Consider the following 21,943-nt stretch of genomic DNA (forward strand, 5'->3'; position numbering starts at 1 on the left):
CTCACACACAGAGATGAGTCTATAATTGTCCTGTACATAAATGATTTAATGATATGCAACATACACTTTTTACTATTCGTTCGAGAGCCAAAAAACCAATCAATTTTAGTCTCCTCTAGAGAATTTTTTTTCGTATGTACATGATTGTATATAAAAGAAAAGAGAATGCACCATTATATATATATATACAATTAAAAGTCCAAAAAGACAGAATTTATTCTCCCGGCTAGGCAAAATCAATCACAATTCCGGGGCCATGTGTGCTCGATAATGTGGTTTTACTCAGTATGTTCGGTTTCTTTGATTTTTGGTCACTTACAGCAGCTTTAAAGGCAGCTCTCGCGGCTATGATGTTCTGCAAGACCTCTCGATCAGTGAAATAGCATTTCCCAATCCCAAGACTGATCGAGTTCCCTCGTTGTCTAAAAGGCATAGATCCTAGACTTTCCTGGAGTAAAGAAGTTATATCGTCGCTCACTGTGCCCTTCTTAACGGAGGGTAAAACCCCACGAGGGCCAAGTATTCTGGCAACTTGTGATTGCAAAGCAGGAACAATATCTGCTGTAGCATATGCCTTGTCAAAATCAACGGGAATCTCACCATTCTTAATCCTAGAAACAAGATCAGCCCCGCCAATCAAATGATTTGGATATTTTTCACGAAGTTCTTTTAATTTGTTTTCATCGTTGGTGAAGACAGCAACCTTGATATATCTCAGTGGTTTGGGAAACGCGACGCTACCAGATAAAGGAGCTGTACCTCTTTCACCCACCACCAATGTTGTCAGATTAATTGTTTGTTGAGATTGGGGTCTGCCCACTTCCGCTGCACGCAAATATCTTAGTGCCACGGTAACAGGCATATACAATGGATTTGTTGCCGCGGGCCTCTTTGCTTCAGCTCTTCGTTGTGCCAATCTTTTTAACTCTCTCTTTTTAGCTTGTTCTTTTGTCAGGGAAGGTGCATTGGAAGACATTGCTGTTGACTTATATTCTTCCGCATACAGTTTGCTTGCAGTGTGTGAAAGACACCTTCTTGTTGAGCTTACAACGCATATTTTCGGAGTCGCTATAACGGATAGCATCTTACTGGATGACTGACTAGTGTACCGCTCTTTTCAGGTTCCCTTTATTTCGAATGGTATCTACAATTTTATTGGTTTTTCGAACGTTTTCTCTTTTTGCTCTCAAGGAAACCTTGGCGCTGCTCAAAAAAAAATACTGACAGAAAAAGCATCTGAACCGAAACCGAATGTACACAGATTATCATCGCTGCGGTCATGAGCATTTCTATTCCAATTGATGGTCGTCTGTAACCACTGAAACTACCTCATCGCTCAGTTTGGAAAAATGCTTCGTTGAACTAAAGAGTTTATATGCTTTAATATATAATATTTTTATGCATTTATACATTAACATGGCATGTAGCCTACGTTCTTTTTTTCTTTTTTAATTTATTCTCAAAGTCTATCCACTTGTTTGGAACACCCAAATTATTGAGATGATCAATGATTAGCTGACCATGTGGACCTTGCACTTGCACTTCAGCACTTTTAAACGTTTGTGACTCACCTATTGTCGTTGAACCGCTGCATATCTTTCTTAAATCACCGGCAAGTGATTCCGGGTCGATTTGAAAAACTTCAAAATTGCTGACTCTTGTGATAACTTTTCTTCCAATTTTCATTTCGGTGGTGATTTTGATACGTGGGGGAGAACCTTTTATTGGTGCCTTGAACAAAAGTGAATCATCGTTTTTAAATATTTGGTAGAACTCAGTAAAATTATTGGCTAGCAAAGGATCCAAAATTTGGGCTCTAGGCATAATACGTGCAGCATTCAGATTTTTTTTTTTCTTATTAACCATGTTGAATAATAAATCATCCATAACAACTTTCCCTTTGTCCTTCGTATCTGCTAAGTTGTTGGTGGAAATATACTGAGAAAGCGCACTTCTGATATCCTGAGATGTATAGTATGTCCGAAAGCCTAAGTTGGCCTCCTTTAAAAAGTCTTTAGCAATGCTGAACGGTTTATATAGCGTCATTGAATACATCATTCCGGGTGTTTTCTCCTTCGAGTTGGCATGCTCGCCACTTTCTTGAGCGGAAGTGCTGCTGCCAACCTTATATGGTACAAAATTTTTCAACTCATCTTTATCTATGGTTTTACCCACAATAGTTAGGTCGTCTCCCTTCCCTTTTAGTTTCAAGAAACCTTCTTTTTCGAAGTGTTTCAGAAATTTTGCACTCTTCCTCCACGAAGTTTTCTTCACATTAACTTCGTTGTGATCAATCGGAGGTAAATTACGCATAATGTGGTTTGAGATAAAATTAGAGGGAGAAATGGGTAATACTAAACTTTTATCTTGGGTTAACGTATAATATAATGCTCTTGTGATGAAATAATCAACATCCGACACTGAAAAATGATCCAAAACCTCTGCAAGTTCCTCAACATGAACTTGAGCTTTTTGCATATTTTCTTGTGCGTTTTCAACAATTTTGGCTTCTTCTGGAGGCTGGACCTGTTTACTGTTAATGTCCTCATCTCCCGACTTGGCAATTGGAGGATCTAATTTCACCTTAAGGGCTTTCGAAAGACCATCATTAAAATGATGTATAACTTTCACTGCAACACCTGTTTCACCAAGTACTCTATCGTATGACGGTAGATCCATTTCAACGATACCTATGGCTAAAACGACTTTAGGCGCTTCTCTACTAGCCACACCGCAAAGGGTACCTACTTTGGAACGAGGATCAAAAGGTGGAATTGAGCCAGAAATCATCAAGTTAGCACCATTGAACAAATGTTCCTCTATAACAAATCCATGAGTCAAAATAATAGGCAATAAGGTTGGATTTTCCCAACAAGAATATACTGTTGGAAAGAGCTGTTCATTATGCTTCTCCTTGAATAATATTGGAGTATTATTTTCGTCTGTGTATACAACTCCAACGCTTTTCTGGCTGCAAAAGTTTGTCTGTTTAATAGTGGAGGTCGGAAAAGTGTACTCATCGTTATTCGTCTGTTTTTTACAAGTTTGTAGTAACTTCTTTCTTTCAGAGTTTTTCAGATTGCTCAAAGCTTTTATATGAGGTTCCTTCTTAAACATAGTCGTGTTTATTCATATGGCACTAACTTTGTGATCTTTTAATCCAGTTAGTTCAAATGTGTTAACTCTAGCTCTTATGCGTTGACTTCACGATTTTCACAGATTTACATTTTCGTTTTCCGTAGCGTCTGAGTTTACAAAACATTAAGAAAAGTAACATACATCGTGTCTGATTTAATTTACCAGAAAGCGTAACTTATGTTTTTGCTGAAGAGGTGTAGGCGATTCTAAACGAAATGTCACCTCCTATTAATGATTATTTCATTGATTATAATCCACGTTTCCCAATCTTCGCCACGAGAATAACAAAAGGCCTTGCTATTCATCGGGTATCAGATCACGCTAGAATTGCAATAATACCTGTAAGAAATATAGCCTTGGTGGCAAATTATAGTTGGGATAGGACTTCTGGTAAATTTTTGTCCATTTTTTTCAAGGATGGGACAGTTAGAATTCATGACATTTTTAAAGATGGGCGATTAGTTTCATTTTTGAGAGTACCGAGTACAAAGATATCAAGAGGTATATGGGATAGAATTCCTTTAAAACGGGAATATGACAGTGAAACTTTTGCGTACAACGTTATTGATATTCTGCCAAAACTTATCCGATTCGTGAAGGATTCCAAAAGGGTGAGCATTGTCCCTTATACTCCACCGAATGGCCTATGGAGAGGTCCAGATGAAGATGATCCGGAAAGCGGTGAAATTTTAGACGTTCACGTAATATTCAATGAAGGAAACGATAAAATCACTATTTTTTTCAATGGTGATTACACGATTCTTTTGCCAATGGACGATATTGAGAACGAAAGGATTTTAGAATCGGTTGTTAAAGTACAAGATGGGTTTTACCATTGCTTTTATAACGATGGAAGTGTACGAACCTTAAATTTACAACCACTATTACGGAGCAAACCATCGGTGGACTTACTGCATTATATAATGGTAATAAAAGAGCTTATAGGTTACCTGCTCGCACATGTAGAGCTCATCAACCGGGAACTAATAACGCCCTATTTAGATTTCGTCAAGAGAATATGTGATGAGGCTTACGGATATAATAAGCTGAAATCAGAGCTAGAGTGCCTGTTTTTGCTTGGAGAAGTCTCGTGCGATTTAGAGGACTGGCTATGCAATTCAGTAGGTGAGAAAAACTTAAAAAAATGGAAATTCTTAGGCTGTGAAGCCTATCAAAAGACCACTCAGATTTTAACTTTGGTATTCGTACCCACATGTGAAAGAATTATCATTTTTGTCGAAAAACTAAGGGGCACACTAGAAGCTTTCTCTGTACAAAATAAATCAAACAATACTTCCGATCTAACAGCCGTTGAATTACTTTTAAAAAATTCGCAGGAATTGTTAAATAATACTTTAAAATCAATAATTGCTTTGGGGAGAAATGAAACACTTTTCGAAAAGTTTTTTATATGGTTTAATGATAGAATACATGAAGGGCTAGACGAAGATTATAAGTTGAAGTTTGAATTTGAAGATGACCCTTACTTTGGGTATGACTTACTAACTTACTTTGACAAAATTTTATCCTACCGAAGTACAGAATCTAGCTCGGTCATCAATATGAAACTTTATCGAGAGCTAATTAATAATATGTCTGATATGGAGAAAGATATTGCGAAGAATAATGTGAGCCAACATATTCAACAGCAGCTTCTGATTAATATAAGAAAAGACGTTTATTCACAAATGTATCCGTCTTCCCAAGTTCGTCTGCTTGATGCTATAAAATTACCAAATCAGAGTTATATAGTTTATCTGATTGAGGTGACGAAGCTAATGAACACTAAAGAGGTCTCTTCAGGGGAAAACACACCAAAGCTATATGTAGGCACTCTGAAGGATGAAAGTTTGGACATCATATCCAGAGAATCGTCAATCAGAATTCCAGAGGCCTTCAAGAACTATAGTTTCAGCAATGCAAGGTTTGCGCTAAAGATGGTTCCGAATTTCATTCGGGAGGTTGAACTATCTAGAAGCAACTATACCGTTAGCCGCAATTCAGAATATACGGAGGAAGAAAACGACAACGGGGAAGATGATGGCTCAATAACTATCCCTACATATTTAACGGAAAACGAGAAAAATGAAGTTTATATAGCATGTACTTCGAAGATATCGGTGGATGGGAGGAGCGCATCTCTAGTGTTTCCAAAGGGAAGGAAATTTGGATGAAACACAAAATAAATCGTGGGTTGTTTAATAATGATACTACGACAATTAATAACAGTACTAGTAAAGGATAAGGCATAAATAGCAAAGTATAATTTTTAGAAGGCATTTTTTTTTAGTATGACGAATTTGAGAGAGCTGGCACCCGTCTCTGGGGACTGAAAAAAAAATTGCAAGGGCCCGCAATCTCTAAAATGGAATCAATTGTGTCAAGTTTTTTTTTTTTTTTTTTCACATTGTTATCTCATTTTTCTTCTGTTTATCTAGATATAAGTTAATTGGTTTTCTAGCCACTGTTGAAATATCACCTTGCCGATTTGCTATTTTTGATAACTCTTCTACTTTTCTGAAATAATTGCTTAGGTAAAGTAGAGATGGGGAAAAAGGATAGGCAGCGCAAGAAACTGCGTGAATTCGCCAAATTAAAGAACAGGCAACAGAAATTGCAGAACAGTGTGCAGAATTTGAAAAATGAGGTTCAACGGGAGGTTGGCGAGTCAGAAAATCCAAATCCAATTGCTATCGAAAACGATAAAAGTGAAGAAAATAAAGAAAATACTCCATTACTATTAACTTCCAGTGAACGGAGGGAAGACGATGGTTCAAAGCCGCTCGATATTGATACGTTTGATACGCGTCCTTTTCAAGAACGCTCCAAGAGTGGTAATCCGGTTCAAGCTGAGGGTGATGACATGGAAGGAAAATCTGAGGACAAGGCTGATCAAGATCATCATAAGTTTCTCTCACAGGACGAGTCAGGTACGAAGTCTCCTTTACAAAACTCTATGATAGATTTCAGCGACAGATCAATTTCCCCACTGCAAAGCATTACCAGCGATCATACTCAGATGAGCGAACGTGAACTGCCAGGGTCCTCTACAAATTCATTGGAAGGAAATGGGGACATACACGTGGCACAGTCGGAGAGCGAAAGGCCAACTAGTAAAACTTTAGCCACAGCTACATCAGCTCCCGCAGTACCAGTTAGTAGGGCCGAGATAAGTCCATATGGATATGGCTCTATATCGCAGACCATTGAAGATGTGGAAGATGAAACGGATCCCTCTTATATTGCGAGTACATCGTCTGATGCATTTGTGCATCAGGAGACTAGAAGACGGATCTTTTCATCCTGCATGTGTACTTATTTATTCTTTATTGCTATGGACAGTTCTATCCTCCTGGTGATTGTTTCCAAAATTGCGTCTGAGTTCCATGAACTATGGAGATTATCGTTGATTGTCTCAGTGTACCTCTTGAGTAATGCGATCGGGCAACTGTTGTTTTTGAAACTATCTATAATATCTAGTGTAAAATTGTTATTGTGCATGGCTCAATTCAGTTTTATCCTCGGCAGTTATTTATCTTGGAGTTCTTCTCATTTCTGGACCTTTATCTTTGCCCGTTTTGTTGCTGGATTCGGAAGTGGTTCTTTGATAGCGCTTAAAAGTACTATAATGAATCGTTTTTCTCAAAAGAATGAAAGCAGATACTCATTGAGTGCTTCCGTGATAATATTCTCCCTCGGTGTAGCAATTGGACCCTTTGTGGTAGGCCTCTTTGATTCTTCTCATGGTAGTGGATGGAAAAATGCCTTTTTAATTCCCGTGCCATTTTGCCTTGTGAATGCTTCTATCATGTTAGCAGACATATACTCTGTCAAGGATAATTTACATCATGAAGGTTCGACATTTACTTTATGGAAAAGAGTCAAGAAGATTCTATTAAGTCCTGATTTATATGAAATCTTGACCCTAACGCTATTCTTACTCTGTTTCGTCCAAGTGACTACATTGGATTTGACAGAATTAGAGCATCGTACAATGATTCAATGGGTACTATTCTCTGTGATCCTCATATGTGGAGTATTATTTTGGTTGATAGAGGCAAATGATACTTACATGAATTCTGTCATTTCAATGTCATTACAAGGAGACAAACGTTTGATATGGACAGTGACGGGAATTTCGTTTTGTTTTTCCGCATTAATGTGCATCATCCCATTCGGAACAACTTATTTCACCATTGTTCTGAACCTAAACACTTTACAAATCGCGGAAAGATTGCTTCCATTCTTTTTTTCCATTGTGATTGGCTATTTCAGCGTTTGTTATTTTTGGAAATCCAAAAAGCAGAATTATCTGCTAAAATTTGTTTTGAGTGGAGTCACTTTGATATTATACATTACGCTTATGGGAGTAGGCTTGAGTTTACCAGTATGGAAGCAATACGTCTGTTTGTCTTTACCATTTCTGGGTTCCTCTATGCTACTGACCTTACTTTCAAGTCTTTACCATGAGTATCATGAGCAAAGGAAATCGCTTAACAGCGGCTCTATTGTGTATTGCTTCGGTGCCATAGGGGGTACAATTGGCATTTCCCTGGGTGGTTATGTTTTCCACAAGACACTCACAAAAAGTTTGCATGAAGAGGTGATGAAGTTTAGCAAGCAAGGTTATCTGAAGAAGGACCTCCTTAAAATCATCAAGCACGCCACGGAATCTTCAGATTGGGTGCACGAATCAGCACCTAAATTTATTTTCAAAACTTTGATAGAGTGCTACTTACAAGCATGTCGGAACGTGTTCAAGCTTTCTGCCGTATTTTTTACGATTATGGTTATATCAATGTTTTTCTTTAACAAAATCAATTGACAGGCCTTAAACTATCCGTCTTTATCTCAAAGTGGTAAATATAATACATAACTGAAATCAATAATATCTTTTTTTTCTTTCTTAAACCCGATAACACATCGTTGCTGAGATAAGGATGCAGGGAACTATAGCCACCGCGATGACCGCACAAAGGCGGGATCTGAAAAATGATCGTGTGGGGTGGACAAAGAATAGCACGACTGAATAAGGGATGCTATACCAGAAATGGAATGGATAAGATAGCTTGATGTTTACTTGCCGAAAACGCAGCAGACAGAAGCCCCTCTAACGGCAGGCAACCAAAAGTTTGGACAGATTTGCTCAAGACGGTTCCCCAATTAATCACTACTTTGTATATAAGCCGGTCATTCTTCTTTCATACTTTTCTTCCAGATGAATACTATTGTTTGTTTTGTTTGTCACTGGTTTTATTTTCGTTATCATCCATATTATCAACGATCGCATCATAGATATTTACCAAATTTTTTTAACATCAACATTACATAAACGACATGTTCTTCAGTCAAGTTTTGAGATCTTCTGCTCGCGCTGCCCCAATCAAGAGATATACAGGTGGTAGAGTAGGTGAATCCTGGGTGATTACTGAAGGAAGGAGACTCATTCCGGAAGTTCTTCAATGGAGTGCCGCTTTGAGCATTTGTTTAGGTTGGCCAGGCGCTGTGTACTTCCTTAGTAAGGCCAGAAAAGCAAGTTGAAAAACTTTAGCAAAAAAACATTTTTGCTAAGCAGGTGTAACACTACAGAAAAAAGGGTTTAGTTTGATACTAAGCGCGTGAGCTTTATTATTTATATGACCAAAAACTGCGACAGCAAATATAATACAAAAATGTACTGGTTTATATTTTTGATATGAATTTCCGGTGAAATATATATATATATATATATTTACTACACAAAAGTATTTTCCTCGATTAAATTAAATATCTATAATACAGCTAAACCGGTATCCTATGCTATCCGTGATGCAATCATCGGACGGACCTAAATGCTTATGTCACAGTTCCAGTACTAAACAATCAAGACTCTTATGAGGCATTAGGACGGGCCTTTGGGCCCCAGTTCTTTGTGGGGTTTTCTTGATATCTTACAATTTTCAATTTTCTCAGTTTTTCAATGTTACCGCTTTGTTCATTTGGTGTAAAAGATAGTCTTAAGTCGTACTCAGACTTAATATCGTCACTCAGCCATTTTGGCATGGCCGATAAAATCTTATAACCAGTGGTGTTGGGATTCATTTTGCTTAAATCTTTCTTTTCATCATCGCATTTTTGCATCACATACCAAATCGCATCCCAGGGGGCGTTAGTCTTCAAAGATGATGGTTGTGCATGCGTCAGCGAGCATTCGTAACCTAAGGAACCTAAACCTGCAACTACTTTTTTCAAGGGAGGGACTTGTAATTTTATCACCGACGCAATGTGATTGGGGCTGAAATAGAATGGTGAATCGGATAATTCATTTTTAGCTAAAGATAACATACCTTCAATTCTCTTACGTGTTCCGTATGTATCATCCTGGTCATGATGTTCTTCTTTATTGATCCTTAATACTTCCTCAATAAATTCTTTATTGTGTAGAGGACCTGCATACATCGGCCCAGCTAGATGATATGTTCCATCGCAAAACCTACATCTGATATCTACCGGTGGACCTTGAGCGACTGAGTATTTAGTGAATGTTTTACTTTTCTTACCTTCACGTTGGGAAACTCTACCCAGAGGTTGATTGTGATACGAACCACAACGAGAACAATGGTAAGTGGTCATGGTGTTTGACATTAGGTTCTTAACTTCAATTGGACTCGTTCTAACTTTAACAAAAACTCTGACGTAGAAGTCAATACTTAGTGACAAAAGTGGCTCCACAGTTTTTTTGTATTTTGCAGCAGTTTGCTTTAGTAAATTCAAAACTAGCCTCAGGGCGCTTTCGTGAGTAGATTCATGAGAAACCATATTGGCACCACCATATAGCGCAAAACACTTTTCTGGGTATCCATTACCGGCTAAAACGGATAAATCGGTGCAAGTGACCAGCATTAGCCCATCCTCTTCGATGCTTTGAATAGCGGCATCCACAAAAGGAGTAACGGTACCATAAGGATCTAAGTCGATGACATGAAATTTGTTGTTTATAGCCTTATTGCGGTACATTAGAACGTTAGCGTCATCAAGATTTGGTTTGACGATGTTTCCAACGTTATTATACTCAACATTTCGTCTTATAGATTCTACAGCTTCTGGAAGTAAGTCGTTGGCAATAACTTCCTTCACATGAGGAATTTCATGAGCGTACCTAATGGCTCTTAACCCAGTAGCTGATAAGGCTTCCAGAATATTGATGTAGGGTGTCTTCTTGTTGGCTTCTTCGAAAATTTCCTTTGATGATCCATTGTCCATTTTTTGACGTTTGGAAGAGTCATCACTATTTTGGGCAGGTCTCTTCTTTTTACTCTTTTTATTTTTTCTCTTTTGACCACAATCCTCGCCATACAGGTTGTCCCAAGCTTTGATGCATGTAACACTTAGATCCCTATTGAATTGCTGGACGGGATTATAGAAAACAGTTTCCTTTTTAGGAAAAAGAATTTCTGCTTTGCCCTCCTTGACTATATTGAAGTCCTCAATATTGATTCTTGGTGCGCCGTATGCGGTAAGATTCGCTTTGATTTTGGAAATAGCAGCCCTCAACATTTCGTGCAAAATTGCCCGAGTAAAGTATTTTCTGTAGGAAGCTTTCTTATGTGTGTTTTATGTAGAAGTGTGTTAATTAGTGATGCCTTAAGATTTGCGACTTTTGCGATGAGCATTGTAATGCGATGAAAAAAAAAAAAAAAAAAAAGAATATAACGTGGTGTCGCTTTCCACGAACACGGCTAGTCGAAATAAGAATAATACCGAAGCTGAATTTACTTCTGAATCTTAAGTTATCTGACCATGACGGGTCAATAATAAAAGACCCTAAAGATTTCAGAACTATTTCTGGTAAAGCAGAGAGCGACGCCGGTTTGAATATTCGGGAAAATAGCGTACTTTAACCGCTCGTTTCAATAGATCATACACATCTATGCACCATGCCACCAAAAGGTTGGAGAAAGGATGCGCAAGGGAATTACCCCACCACGTCCTACATTAAAGAGCAAGAAAACATAACAATCCAGGACTTGTTATTTCCCAGAAGCGCCATTGTGAATTTGGCCCGTCAGGTACCACAACAAAGTGGCAAGAAGCTACTGATAAACAAAGACGCGTCATTGGCATTGCAGCGCGGTGCTACAGTGTTTGTCAACCACTTACTACTGTTTGCAAGAGAAATTGCCAAGAGCCAAGACAAGAAAAGTTGCAGCGTTGACGATGTTATGGGTGCTTTGGACCATATAGGGCAATCAGCTTTGAAGGGTGTTGTTAGAGATAAACTAGAGGAATACCAAGCTGCCGTTGAATTGAGAAAAAGGGAAAAACTAAATAGCGGCGAAGTGGATACTGACGGTGATATAGATATGGGTGGGGATACAAACATCACAACTGTAGAACATGTCAAGGAGCCTGAAATAGAAGAACAGAGTGAGGAACCGCAGGGTCAAGAAGAGGCCTCCGAAAAGAAACAGAAAATAGAAGTACAGGACGCAGATGCCACAGTACGAGACCCCGAGCAGACACCGCCTACCACCGGAACTGTCCTGTAGTGCCTTCCACGATCGCAACGGTATTGTTTTATGTAACATGCGCTTTATTTACACTAAATACATAATAAACTGCGGGCGTCGTCGTTGATCGCCAGCCGGGAAACCCGCAATGGTGCAAATCGCGGAAGGAAAGAAAGGGGACAAGAAGTGGATATTGGTTATACCTTAAGAAGAAATCGAAGGAGAAAATGTTTCAACAAGACGCGACACTAAGCAGGTATAGTTAAAATTACTCTGCAATTTGACAATTTGCCACGATTTACTTCATTTTAAGAAGGGAATACGGCGAACACAGGTTAGTTCGCATAATCTAATTGTCACTATTAGCCCCTTCCCCTTTCGATCTTTCATTTTTCAACTATTAATTAGTAAAATTTGAATATCTTTGTTCTATACAGACTACTGAGTACACTAGCAATTATAGGCGGGCACTTATATTTCGTTTCAACGATTTGTAGGTATAGCGGCGTTTCATTACAATTCCATTTTTTTGCTACAATATTACCAATAATATCGACTACAGTAAGATAGAAAAGCAGAATATGGAGGATTATCACATAAATACGGCCTTTTCAATGGGCGGAAGTTACAAACAGGATGACGGCAATAGTGAAGGTGATAGCGTCCACACTCAGCCAAGCGCTATGGCACCCGCCACGCTGAGAATGATGGGAAAGAGTCCACAACAACAGCAGCAACAACTAACTCCGTTAATGCCACCTGTAGATATCAAGTATGTAAGTAACGGGAACCCTCATCAAGCACAGCAAAGACAACCAGGTTTTGAAAAAAAGCCTAGAGAGAACACAGTAAAGTCAAGTACGGCCAACCAAAGTCGGGCTTCCTCTTCTCAGGGCATGCCCAAGCAATTTCATAGAAAATCACTGGGAGATTGGGAGTTTATTGAAACGGTAGGTGCGGGTTCCATGGGTAAGGTGAAATTGGCAAGACATCGTCGTACTAATGAAGTGTGTGCGGTAAAGATCGTAAACAGAGCTACAAAGGCTTTCTTACATAAGGAGCAGATGCTACCACCACCCAAAAATGAACAGGATGTTTTGGAGAGACAAAAAAAATTGGAAAAGGAAATATCTAGGGATAAGAGAACCATTCGGGAAGCATCTTTGGGCCAAATCTTGTATCATCCACATATATGTAGGCTTTTTGAAATGTGCACTCTATCGAATCATTTTTATATGTTGTTTGAATACGTTTCGGGTGGTCAACTGTTAGATTATATTATTCAACATGGATCCATAAGAGAGCACCAGGCAAAAAAGTTTGCGAGAGGTATTGCAAGTGCTTTAATGTATTTGCATGCTAATAATATTGTTCATAGAGATCTGAAGATTGAAAACATCATGATCTCAGATTCCAGCGAAATCAAAATAATTGATTTCGGGTTGTCAAATCTTTACGATTCTAGGAAGCAACTTTACACCTTTTGCGGCTCTTTATATTTTGCCGCTCCCGAGTTATTGAAAGCTAATCCCTATACAGGTCCCGAAGTGGATGTTTGGTCGTTTGGCGTTGTTTTATTTGTACTGGTGTGCGGGAAAGTTCCTTTCGATGACGAAAACTCAAGCGTTTTACATGAGAAGATCAAGCAAGGTAAGGTTGAATATCCTCAACATTTATCTATTGAAGTAATATCATTGCTATCCAAAATGCTAGTAGTGGATCCCAAAAGAAGAGCGACACTAAAACAAGTTGTGGAGCATCACTGGATGGTAAGAGGGTTTAGCGGCCCTCCTCCTTCTTACTTACCAAAGAGAATTCCGTTAACCATGGAAATGCTAGATATCAATGTCCTGAAAGAGATGTACCGTTTAGAGTTCATCGATGATGTTGAAGAAACAAGAAGCGTATTGGCTAGTATAATTTCCGATCCTACTTATATTCTTCTCTCTAGACAATATTGGGCCTTGGTGACCAAGATCAGAGCAGAATCTAATAATATTGAAAATATTCCGAACATAACAGAGAGTTTTGAAGATCCAACTAGGGCCTATCATCCCATGCTTTCTATCTACTATTTGACGTCTGAAATGCTCGAAAGAAAACACACAAAGATCAAAAATCAACAACAGCAACAGGATCATGAAAATATGGAAAAGTTTACTGAGATACCGGAAAACCTAAAGCAAAAGGACACTAATGACAATACACCTCCTACAAAGTCGCGGCTAGAAGCCGCAGTCCCAACACCGCCTAGACAAGATGCTGCCACGCCTTTGACTCCAAAGAATGGCAACAAAACGCAACCTCCCTTACATGTTTTGATTCCACCAAAATTGGCAATGCCAGAACAAGCGCATACCCCACCAACGAGTAGGAAAAGTTCCGACAACCAACACCATGAAATGGAATACGCACTCTCCCCGACTCCGCAAGGGAATGATTATCAACAATTTAGAGCACCATCGAATGCGAGTGATTCCTCAGAAAAAGCTAAATTTGGTAATATATTCAGAAAGTTATCACAACGCCGTAAAAAGACCATTGAACAAACTTCTGTAAATAGTAACAATAGCTTCAATAAACCTGTACAAAAGACACACTCACGTGCTGTCTCGGATTTTGTTCCCGGCTTTGCAAAATCATCCTATGAGTCGAATTATTTGCCTGTCAGGAGCAACGATGATGAAAGCAGCAATAAAGGTGACTTTCCAGCATTACCTGCCAATGCTGAAAATATGTTAGAGAAGCAGAGGGAGAAACAAATGGAGGAAGACATAATGAACTTGCATGATATCAACAAACAAAACAAAAATGTTGAAAAAGGTAATGGACAGGAAAATTATATTGTTCAAAAGTTCGAAGGAAGTGAGGACGACGAAAATCATCCCTTACCACCACTTAATGTTGCAAAAGGTCGAAAACTACATCCAAGTGCAAGGGCCAAATCTGTTGGGCATGCACGCCGTGAATCGCTAAAGTACATGAGACCCCCTGCACCTACATCTGCTTATCCTCAACAAGAACTCATAGATACGGGATTTTTGGAATCTAGTGATGACAACAAATCTGACAGTTTAGGAAATGTTAATTCACATCCAAATGGCAGTTCCAGTGTACATTCCGTGAACGTGCATATAAATTCACCATCCATGGAAAAGGAGTTGACGGATGAGCAGATCTTACAAGAGGCTTCTAAAGCCCCTGCAGGTTCTATGCCATCTATCGATTTTCCCCGTTCTTTATTTCTAAAGGGTTTCTTTTCAGTTCAAACAACTTCATCCAAGCCTTTGCCAATTGTTAGATATAAGATTATGTTCGTTTTGAGAAAAATGCATATAGATTTCAAAGAAGTCAAGGGTGGCTTTGTGTGTACACAAAGGTTTTTCTCCAATAATGTGGTAGCAAAAAGAGAAGAGGTTCAATTGACTCCAAGATCTGTGATGCCAGCTTCGCATCATGGATCCATTAGGCGCCAAGGTTCTAATAAATACTCACCTTCTTCTCCGTTGACGACCAACTTCATCCATCAAAGAAAGTCATCTAATACTGATAGCTATGGGGACGACAAGCATTCGGGAACGTCGTTGGAAAACGTTCGTCAACAAGCTGCCGAAAGCGAAGGCATGGATACAAGAGAAAAAGAGCCCATTAAATTCGAGATCCATATCGTCAAGGTGCGTATTGTTGGTTTAGCTGGTGTGCACTTTAAGAAAATTTCCGGGAACACTTGGATGTATAAGGAACTGGCTTCTGGTATATTAAAAGAATTGAATTTATAAGTGATACATTCCCTGAGAAACTACAACTTACATTATTTGATATTCTTGAAGAAGAAAATATCTTTTCTATAGAAGTTTATATATATATATATGTATGTATAAATATATCTCTTTTTATCCCTTTTATAGAGGGAAAGGAACAAAATGGACCCAAGTTAAATATTCAACAATTTAATACTTATGTCCTTTGCATTCGTAGATTTCTTCATGGGAATACTGCCACGTATGTACGACAAAATGACCTATTAAATAAAGACATTTCGTACATATAAAGTGATCTGTTGGCCTAAATTGTCAAAACGTGACTTGCGTAAGTAAAGAAGAGCAAAATCCCGTTAAAACTTACAACTGGCTTTGCATATTAGTACGCGCAGCCAGGCACTTGTTTATTAAGTGCGGATATGTCACGCCTGTTTCATTAGATGTGATATCTCTTTATACGTTACTGCTGATTGTCTTGGAAATCCCTTACCCATAAATCAGGTGAGACTGAAATTGATTTGTTGTTCGCTGGACAGAAATTACTGTAGCCGGGAATAGGCCTTCCTCTGCCATTTAATTTCAAATAAATATACGCACATGAGCGGCTATGCGACCTTGTGATATTGTCGTCCACGCACACAGAAACGAATACGTCTAACACACAAAAATTCTTATTACCAAAAACTTGCTCGATTTCATGATTTATCCAGGATGCGTTGTAGTGTTTCGTTTGCGTTCGTGATGGACTTGATATCGTTCATTACGCAGGACAGAAGAATATGCTTGGGGATTCTTTTCCCGTTTTCCTTCGGTGGAGTCTTTACTGACTTAATTAGCTTTTCAAAGGCTTCCTTGGTGTTTATTCTTCGTATTTTCTCCATTTGAACATGTTTCCATTTCCTTATCTTCACAGGATCGTCTTCAATATTGGCTGGAATCTCAGAATCCGGAATTTTTATTTCAGGCACCGAAAAAGGTGGAGGGTTGTAGTAATTATTGTTAGCAGGTTGGTGAGGTTCTCCTCTGCTAATGAATTCGGTTGGCAGTTCTACTATGTTTGTAGGCAATTCCCTCGCGTCATTATGCGAATTTGTGCCGACGTATCTCTGGTTTGTTTCTGTATACTTATGCTGTTTTTTGGGTGATTTTGCATGAAGATGCATGTCAGGGCTTATAGAAGTAGTGGAAGACATCATATCTTGCGATATTAGGTTATCCAGAAATTGTTCAATGGCATTTGACTCGTTCGTGCTCAACAATCCGGAACTAGAAGGAGAAAGTTTGGGGCCTAGCGTATGTTCAAAACCTATGGTAGTCTGATTAGGGTTGTGGTTCAGATAGTGCACTTGCGAGTTCACAGTAGCGTGGTGAATTTGATGATCGATAGGTAGTGCTTCCATATGGGAAGGTTGCACGGTTGCCACGTTGGGAACAACGCCAAGCTCGTGCGTCAAAAGAGGTGTAGATGCTGTACTAAACGTACCTTCATGTATGTGCGCTGGCATTTGATCGTCGAAGTTACTGCTCAGCATCTGATAGGCGGTCTCAAAGTCTATGTCGTTATCCAGATCTAGGATACCCAGTAATTCGTTCCCCGTTGCTTGTTGCATTTTCCCTCTTCTGACCCATGTATTTATGTCCTGCACGCCAAAAAGACTGAATCGAGTCAATTGCGAATTGCTTGTTCACTAAGGCAATGACACCAATTAATAGTGACTATAATCAAATATGACGAGATGAGCCTTTAATCATTTGAAAAAAATTCACATGTGTTATACTTGAACAGGTAACAACGCCTTGCCGATGACGGGTGAAAACAGAAAACCGGCAAATTTTGCATCACCTGGTGGGAAAAAGGTTAGTGACTATCTGCCGCACGATGGAGGCAGGTTCAACGGAAAAGGCGCAGGAAGCGCAGCAGGGACTGACAAGTGCAGCACGTCGAAAGACATTGTTGGGAAACCTGAGCATTGGTGTGTTTTCATTTCTCTTGCCACTTGTTTCCGGCGTGTCGGCGTAAGTTCGAATCGCTCATCAGTTCATCCTGAGTGCTAGGATTTCAGCAGAAAACGGTAGCAGATGTGTCGGGTCTCTGCTGCCAAGAAAGTAAAGTAAGACCAGTCTTGAGAAAGAAGCAATGAAATCGAGAACGAATTCCTTCCCATTGGCAGTTGCAATGGCAGAAGATGAAAACGCTTCTTGCACTCTTGAAACACCACTACTACAGCTGCGTCAGAGTTGTTTTACATCCTCTCAGTGACCTCGCGGCCTGACACGTTCTTGAAGTGGTGTCTGGGAAGTGTCAGCGAAGAGTTTAGAATGACAAGTATACAGTATTGAAGAGATACCTCAATTGCGCCAGCTTTAACAGGGACTTTTTGGTTCCGTTTATATAAAGGACCGATGCGTATTTATGCGGGTGTATAAGCGTATATATTTGTCTCGATAGTTAACTTGACTACACGTGCATGGTTATGGACGAGCTCAGAAGGGCGCTGGCGCTGCTAAGTAGTCAAGGATTCGAGTTTACGGTATTCGTGAAACAGAAAGACCCTTTACGATGCGAATCGGTTGAAAAGGACTTCTCTCCAGAAAGTTTCACATCACCTTCAATTGAAAGGGACCCCAGACTAGCATTCAACCCGCTAGTAAACAGGAGAAAAATAACTGTATATGAAGCGAATATCCAGCCGACAATGGTACTGCAGCTAGATCAGCCCATATCAATTCGGAATTATTTGTGCACAGCGTTCAAGCTATTGAGGCAGGTGCCGTGCAAGGCAATCGCCAAGCTGTGGATAAAAATAATTGAGCCAAGGAAGAAGACAAGGTTCCCATACATTAAAGGGGATGCCAAAAAACCGGTGTGGTGGCCCAAAGATGTAGAGCATAAGGAGCCAGATCACCTTCACAAAGCGGACCGATTGAACCTGATGTGCACCATAATAGCGGACGTCCTGCCGCAAATGCCCAACGGCCGCGAGATTCTGAATGAGCTCCTAAGAGTGACAGTAGCGATGATCATTTTCAAAAAGGAAAATGTGAAGAGAGTGATCATAAAGAATGTTTTTGAGGTGGCAAAATGCTTGTGCGATAAAGATTTTAAGCATGAAACCTTAACGCTTGCGGATTTAAATGATTTGGCCCAAAAACAGAAAAAAAGGTGTTATCGTCATCCACTGAATGTCAACGAATTGGTCAGCACAGAAGAAGATTTGCCACAACAGCCAAGTGAAAGCAATTTTTTGAGGTCTCTTCAAATAGAAAAAAATGACACAGCATATCTATCCAGGGAACACTCAAGATGCCCTGTATCTGAAAGTTACCAGAATAAAACATACCGACCAAAAAGCGTGCCCGATTTTGATCCTCTCTTCCTTATCAAATTGGATGATTTGAATGACAGCGATTCACTGTATAGCAGTGATGATCCTGGAATTTCTTTTTTGAAAAACTCAGAATATGTAGAAAGATTTTGATGGCATGCAAAATAGCAGATATAAATAAAAAATATGTATAGTGGTAGTGATGTGATAGCAAACCATTCCTTCGGTCATTTTCATCATTACTTCATACTTTAATTTGGATGCATCAACGCAACTCAGGTTCTTCCGATAAAAATGACACTATAGATTGATTAAACGATTCCGGATTGTCCAAGAAAAGGTTGTGGCCAGAAAATGGTATCTCTGTATAAGTTGCTTTTTCAAAATGGTCGCCCAAATTATTCAACTCCTTTACCATGAGCATACCTGCATTTTTGTTCATCCAATCATATTGTCCGTATACTACCAATAATTTTCTTACATTTAAGCTATTCAGGGAATCCATTAAGGGATCCCTGGCTAAAATGCTTCTTGAGAATAACCCTTCAAAGATTTCTGTTGTAACCGCCGGTATTCCCCCCTTACCGTAGAATAACTCAAAGATGTATTCCTTGTATGCTAATGATGGGACTCGGCTGTATGCTGCCAGTATATAATTCCAGCATAATTTAGCTCCTAATGGGCCCATCATTCTTAAAATTTGAAATTGCTGCTGGAATAAATATCTTGGGATTATGTTTCTTTTGGAGTAAAATTTGGAACTTGGATTTTCGAAGTCAATAGTATAAGGACTATTGGAGCGAAAATTGTTATTTACCGACCATATGTTCCTTTCTACTCCTAATGGCGATACCAAGCATAACTTTTCTACCGAGTTTGGGTATTTCACTGCATATTTAAACGATAAATATGCACCGAAAGAATGTCCCACGATATTCATCTTGCCCAGTTTATTATCAATGCGCCATTGTTCAATTCTATCGAGATAGAAATCTTCAAACATTTGGATCACAAATTTATGATGGTTTGCATTTATTGTGTACGGAATTTTGAACTTATTCTTTCCGATAAACTTGATATCTAACGGCAAAGGCGTCGTCGCATTGATTTCTAACGACGGTATTGAGGATAATCCGCTGGCTGGTAGATCTATTGAATATAGGTCTCGGATGTGTTTAGACAGACCGGGGTAATTTCTGAAGTAAGACATTGAAGAAGCAGCATATCCATGTATCAACAATGTCGGTGTTAGAACGGTACTCGCCTTTTCGTTTTGGAAATGCCATTGATTTAATTCATTGAATAACTTGTCGTTTTTTTTGAGACCTTCCACATGTACCTGGTCCATAATACGCTTCTGCAGTTCTTCTAACCGCTCATAAGTCTTCTTTGAATTATTCAAATGACTTGACCACAATTTGAATCCCGATTTCCTAACAGTATTTTCGCCCTTGGGTCTAAGAATTCTTTCCAGAATTTTCCTCTGGAGACTTTTTTTCTGGTGACGTTTCTCTTCAAGGGAAAATCTGCTAGCATGAAACGCTCTGATCCATTTGCAATGTTTGTATATACTCATTATTTGCTTGCGTAAGTCTTCAGTGTACATTAGAGGTATTTTTAGGGAAGATACATTTTCATTCGCTCATTCTTAGAGGCTCGAAAACCATAAAGGAAACTATGATATATGAGGACAGGTGCGAAGAATCATGTAAAGACCTGTAGGATTGCCTTTTGGAGCTAGCAAAGTTCTCTAGATGCTTCTCATGTTCTATATCAACCCACAGTGTGTTGCAGAAAATTTTTACATCTGAGGAGCCTTATAATTAATGTTTAGTTAAGAAGTTTGTATTGGAAGAGGTAGAAAAGAGAAGAGAAAAATTGAAAAAAAATGGGGAAAATCAATCAATTACATAGATAATATGTAAACCTCAGTCCGAAATCATGTCTAACACTTCTTTAGTTGGTATGCTTGTAGAAAACTACCATTCATCATTTTTGAATGCCATAGCGTACTTTTCTCCCCAAGACATTTGCTGCTATCAATAAATGCAGTGTTTACACACTTCGTTTTTCTGAAAAAATCTTCAATATGGCAACAAAATAAAGCACTTTCATCGTTTCAGCAGTGGAAAGAAAAAACAAATGTTATGGAATGTACTGTTTGTGCTATTAGTGAGTATCGTGGTTTTGATATTATTTTCCCCAGTTTTCAAGTCTACATGGCCGTTTTCGACTCTTTACCGCAGAGTATTTCAGCCATTTGTAAGCGATGACCAAAAATATCGTTGGAAGTTCCATTTGGTTCCCCTTTTTTACACTTCAATTTACCTGTATCTAGTATATACATACCATGCGAAGGTAGAGCCCTTGATCAAGAATGACCTGTTCCTTCTGGAACGGATACTTATCGGGCCGATCATTATACTACCTCCCGTAGCATTGGGAATTCTGGCCATGGTAACCAAAGCCGAGGATTCGAATGTCCATAGGCCAGGCTCAACAGAAAAATATCCGTACGATTACTTGATATATTATCCTGACGTTCAATGTTCCACATGCCGTATTACCAAACCTGCTAGGTCCAGACATTGCAGTATTTGCAATCGATGTATTCTGGTAGCCGACCATCATTGCATTTGGGTAAATAACTGTATCGGAAAAGGAAACTACATCCAATTCTACCTTTTCCTGATTTCTAACATAGTCTCAATGAGCTATGCTTTTCTAAGGCTATGCTCGATATCTTTAAAGAGCTCAACTGCACTCCCTAGAGCGGTCTTGACTCTAAGCATATTATGCGGATGCTTTACTATTATTTGCGCCATTTTCACATATCTTCAATTGGCCATTGTGAGGGAAGGTATGACTACAAATGAGCAAGATAAATGGTATACTATTCAAGAGTATATGAGAGAGGGAAAACTGGTTAGATCATTAAACGATGATCCCCAATCTTGGTTTCTCAAACTCACAGAAAAAGGTGATGCTGCCGAACCTCTTCAAGACCAACAAGGTACATTTTACAGTACAAATGCCTACGACCATAAGCGCTACATTTTAATGCACTACATTACGATTAAAGATGCGTCCGAAATCACAAATGTATATGACAAAGGTACCTTCCTGGCTAACTTCACAGACTTAATACAGTAAATTGTCATTTATATGACTCACCCGAACATGAGATTTTTTTTTCACACGTTTTTTTTTTTCACCGCCATAGTATCAA

General features: G+C 39.1%; 12 protein-coding genes across 12 annotated transcripts; 7 read left to right on the forward strand and 5 right to left on the reverse strand.

The window, feature by feature from the left end:
• Window positions 1–226: 226 nt before the first annotated feature.
• On the reverse strand, window positions 227–1,084 carry MRPL1 (mitochondrial 54S ribosomal protein uL1m; the record flags this gene model as incomplete). Its single annotated transcript, XM_056232496.1, has 1 exon — window positions 227–1,084. One exon carries the CDS (start codon window positions 1,082–1,084, stop codon window positions 227–229), a length of 858 nt encoding a protein of 285 aa, XP_056086769.1.
• Window positions 1,085–1,428: 344 nt separating this feature from the next.
• TMA64 (Tma64p) lies at window positions 1,429–3,117 on the reverse strand (the record flags this gene model as incomplete). The annotated part of the gene is made up of 1 exon (XM_056232497.1): window positions 1,429–3,117. One exon carries the CDS (start codon window positions 3,115–3,117, stop codon window positions 1,429–1,431), a length of 1,689 nt encoding a protein of 562 aa, XP_056086770.1.
• A 236-nt stretch (window positions 3,118–3,353) lies between these two features.
• On the forward strand, window positions 3,354–5,312 carry APC4 (anaphase promoting complex subunit 4; the record flags this gene model as incomplete). The annotated part of the gene is made up of 1 exon (XM_056232498.1): window positions 3,354–5,312. The coding sequence occupies one exon, from the start codon at window positions 3,354–3,356 to the stop codon at window positions 5,310–5,312; it is 1,959 nt and encodes a 652-aa protein (XP_056086771.1).
• A 371-nt stretch (window positions 5,313–5,683) lies between these two features.
• On the forward strand, window positions 5,684–7,963 carry VBA4 (Vba4p; the record flags this gene model as incomplete). The annotated part of the gene is made up of 1 exon (XM_056232499.1): window positions 5,684–7,963. The coding sequence occupies one exon, from the start codon at window positions 5,684–5,686 to the stop codon at window positions 7,961–7,963; it is 2,280 nt and encodes a 759-aa protein (XP_056086772.1).
• A 512-nt stretch (window positions 7,964–8,475) lies between these two features.
• On the forward strand, window positions 8,476–8,679 carry COX26 (Cox26p; the record flags this gene model as incomplete). Its single annotated transcript, XM_056232500.1, has 1 exon — window positions 8,476–8,679. The coding sequence occupies one exon, from the start codon at window positions 8,476–8,478 to the stop codon at window positions 8,677–8,679; it is 204 nt and encodes a 67-aa protein (XP_056086773.1).
• Window positions 8,680–9,009: 330 nt separating this feature from the next.
• On the reverse strand, window positions 9,010–10,674 carry TRM1 (tRNA (guanine26-N2)-dimethyltransferase; the record flags this gene model as incomplete). The annotated part of the gene is made up of 1 exon (XM_056232501.1): window positions 9,010–10,674. One exon carries the CDS (start codon window positions 10,672–10,674, stop codon window positions 9,010–9,012), a length of 1,665 nt encoding a protein of 554 aa, XP_056086774.1.
• A 380-nt stretch (window positions 10,675–11,054) lies between these two features.
• On the forward strand, window positions 11,055–11,666 carry DPB4 (DNA polymerase epsilon noncatalytic subunit; the record flags this gene model as incomplete). The annotated part of the gene is made up of 1 exon (XM_056232502.1): window positions 11,055–11,666. The coding sequence occupies one exon, from the start codon at window positions 11,055–11,057 to the stop codon at window positions 11,664–11,666; it is 612 nt and encodes a 203-aa protein (XP_056086775.1).
• A 542-nt stretch (window positions 11,667–12,208) lies between these two features.
• KIN1 (serine/threonine protein kinase KIN1) lies at window positions 12,209–15,406 on the forward strand (the record flags this gene model as incomplete). The annotated part of the gene is made up of 1 exon (XM_056232503.1): window positions 12,209–15,406. The coding sequence occupies one exon, from the start codon at window positions 12,209–12,211 to the stop codon at window positions 15,404–15,406; it is 3,198 nt and encodes a 1,065-aa protein (XP_056086776.1).
• A 677-nt stretch (window positions 15,407–16,083) lies between these two features.
• INO2 (Ino2p) lies at window positions 16,084–16,998 on the reverse strand (the record flags this gene model as incomplete). The annotated part of the gene is made up of 1 exon (XM_056232504.1): window positions 16,084–16,998. One exon carries the CDS (start codon window positions 16,996–16,998, stop codon window positions 16,084–16,086), a length of 915 nt encoding a protein of 304 aa, XP_056086777.1.
• An 858-nt stretch (window positions 16,999–17,856) lies between these two features.
• Window positions 17,857–18,867, forward strand: SKDI04G3510 (uncharacterized protein; the record flags this gene model as incomplete). Its single annotated transcript, XM_056232505.1, has 1 exon — window positions 17,857–18,867. The coding sequence occupies one exon, from the start codon at window positions 17,857–17,859 to the stop codon at window positions 18,865–18,867; it is 1,011 nt and encodes a 336-aa protein (XP_056086778.1).
• A 112-nt stretch (window positions 18,868–18,979) lies between these two features.
• On the reverse strand, window positions 18,980–20,320 carry ECM18 (alpha/beta hydrolase family protein; the record flags this gene model as incomplete). The annotated part of the gene is made up of 1 exon (XM_056232507.1): window positions 18,980–20,320. One exon carries the CDS (start codon window positions 20,318–20,320, stop codon window positions 18,980–18,982), a length of 1,341 nt encoding a protein of 446 aa, XP_056086779.1.
• Window positions 20,321–20,856: 536 nt separating this feature from the next.
• On the forward strand, window positions 20,857–21,867 carry SWF1 (palmitoyltransferase SWF1; the record flags this gene model as incomplete). The annotated part of the gene is made up of 1 exon (XM_056232508.1): window positions 20,857–21,867. The coding sequence occupies one exon, from the start codon at window positions 20,857–20,859 to the stop codon at window positions 21,865–21,867; it is 1,011 nt and encodes a 336-aa protein (XP_056086780.1).
• Between the last annotated feature and the right edge of the window lie 76 nt (window positions 21,868–21,943).

This window comes from Saccharomyces kudriavzevii, assembly GCF_947243775.1.
Source record: "Saccharomyces kudriavzevii IFO 1802 strain IFO1802 genome assembly, chromosome: 4".
In the NCBI taxonomy this organism is placed as follows: Eukaryota; Fungi; Ascomycota; class Saccharomycetes; order Saccharomycetales; family Saccharomycetaceae; genus Saccharomyces; species Saccharomyces kudriavzevii.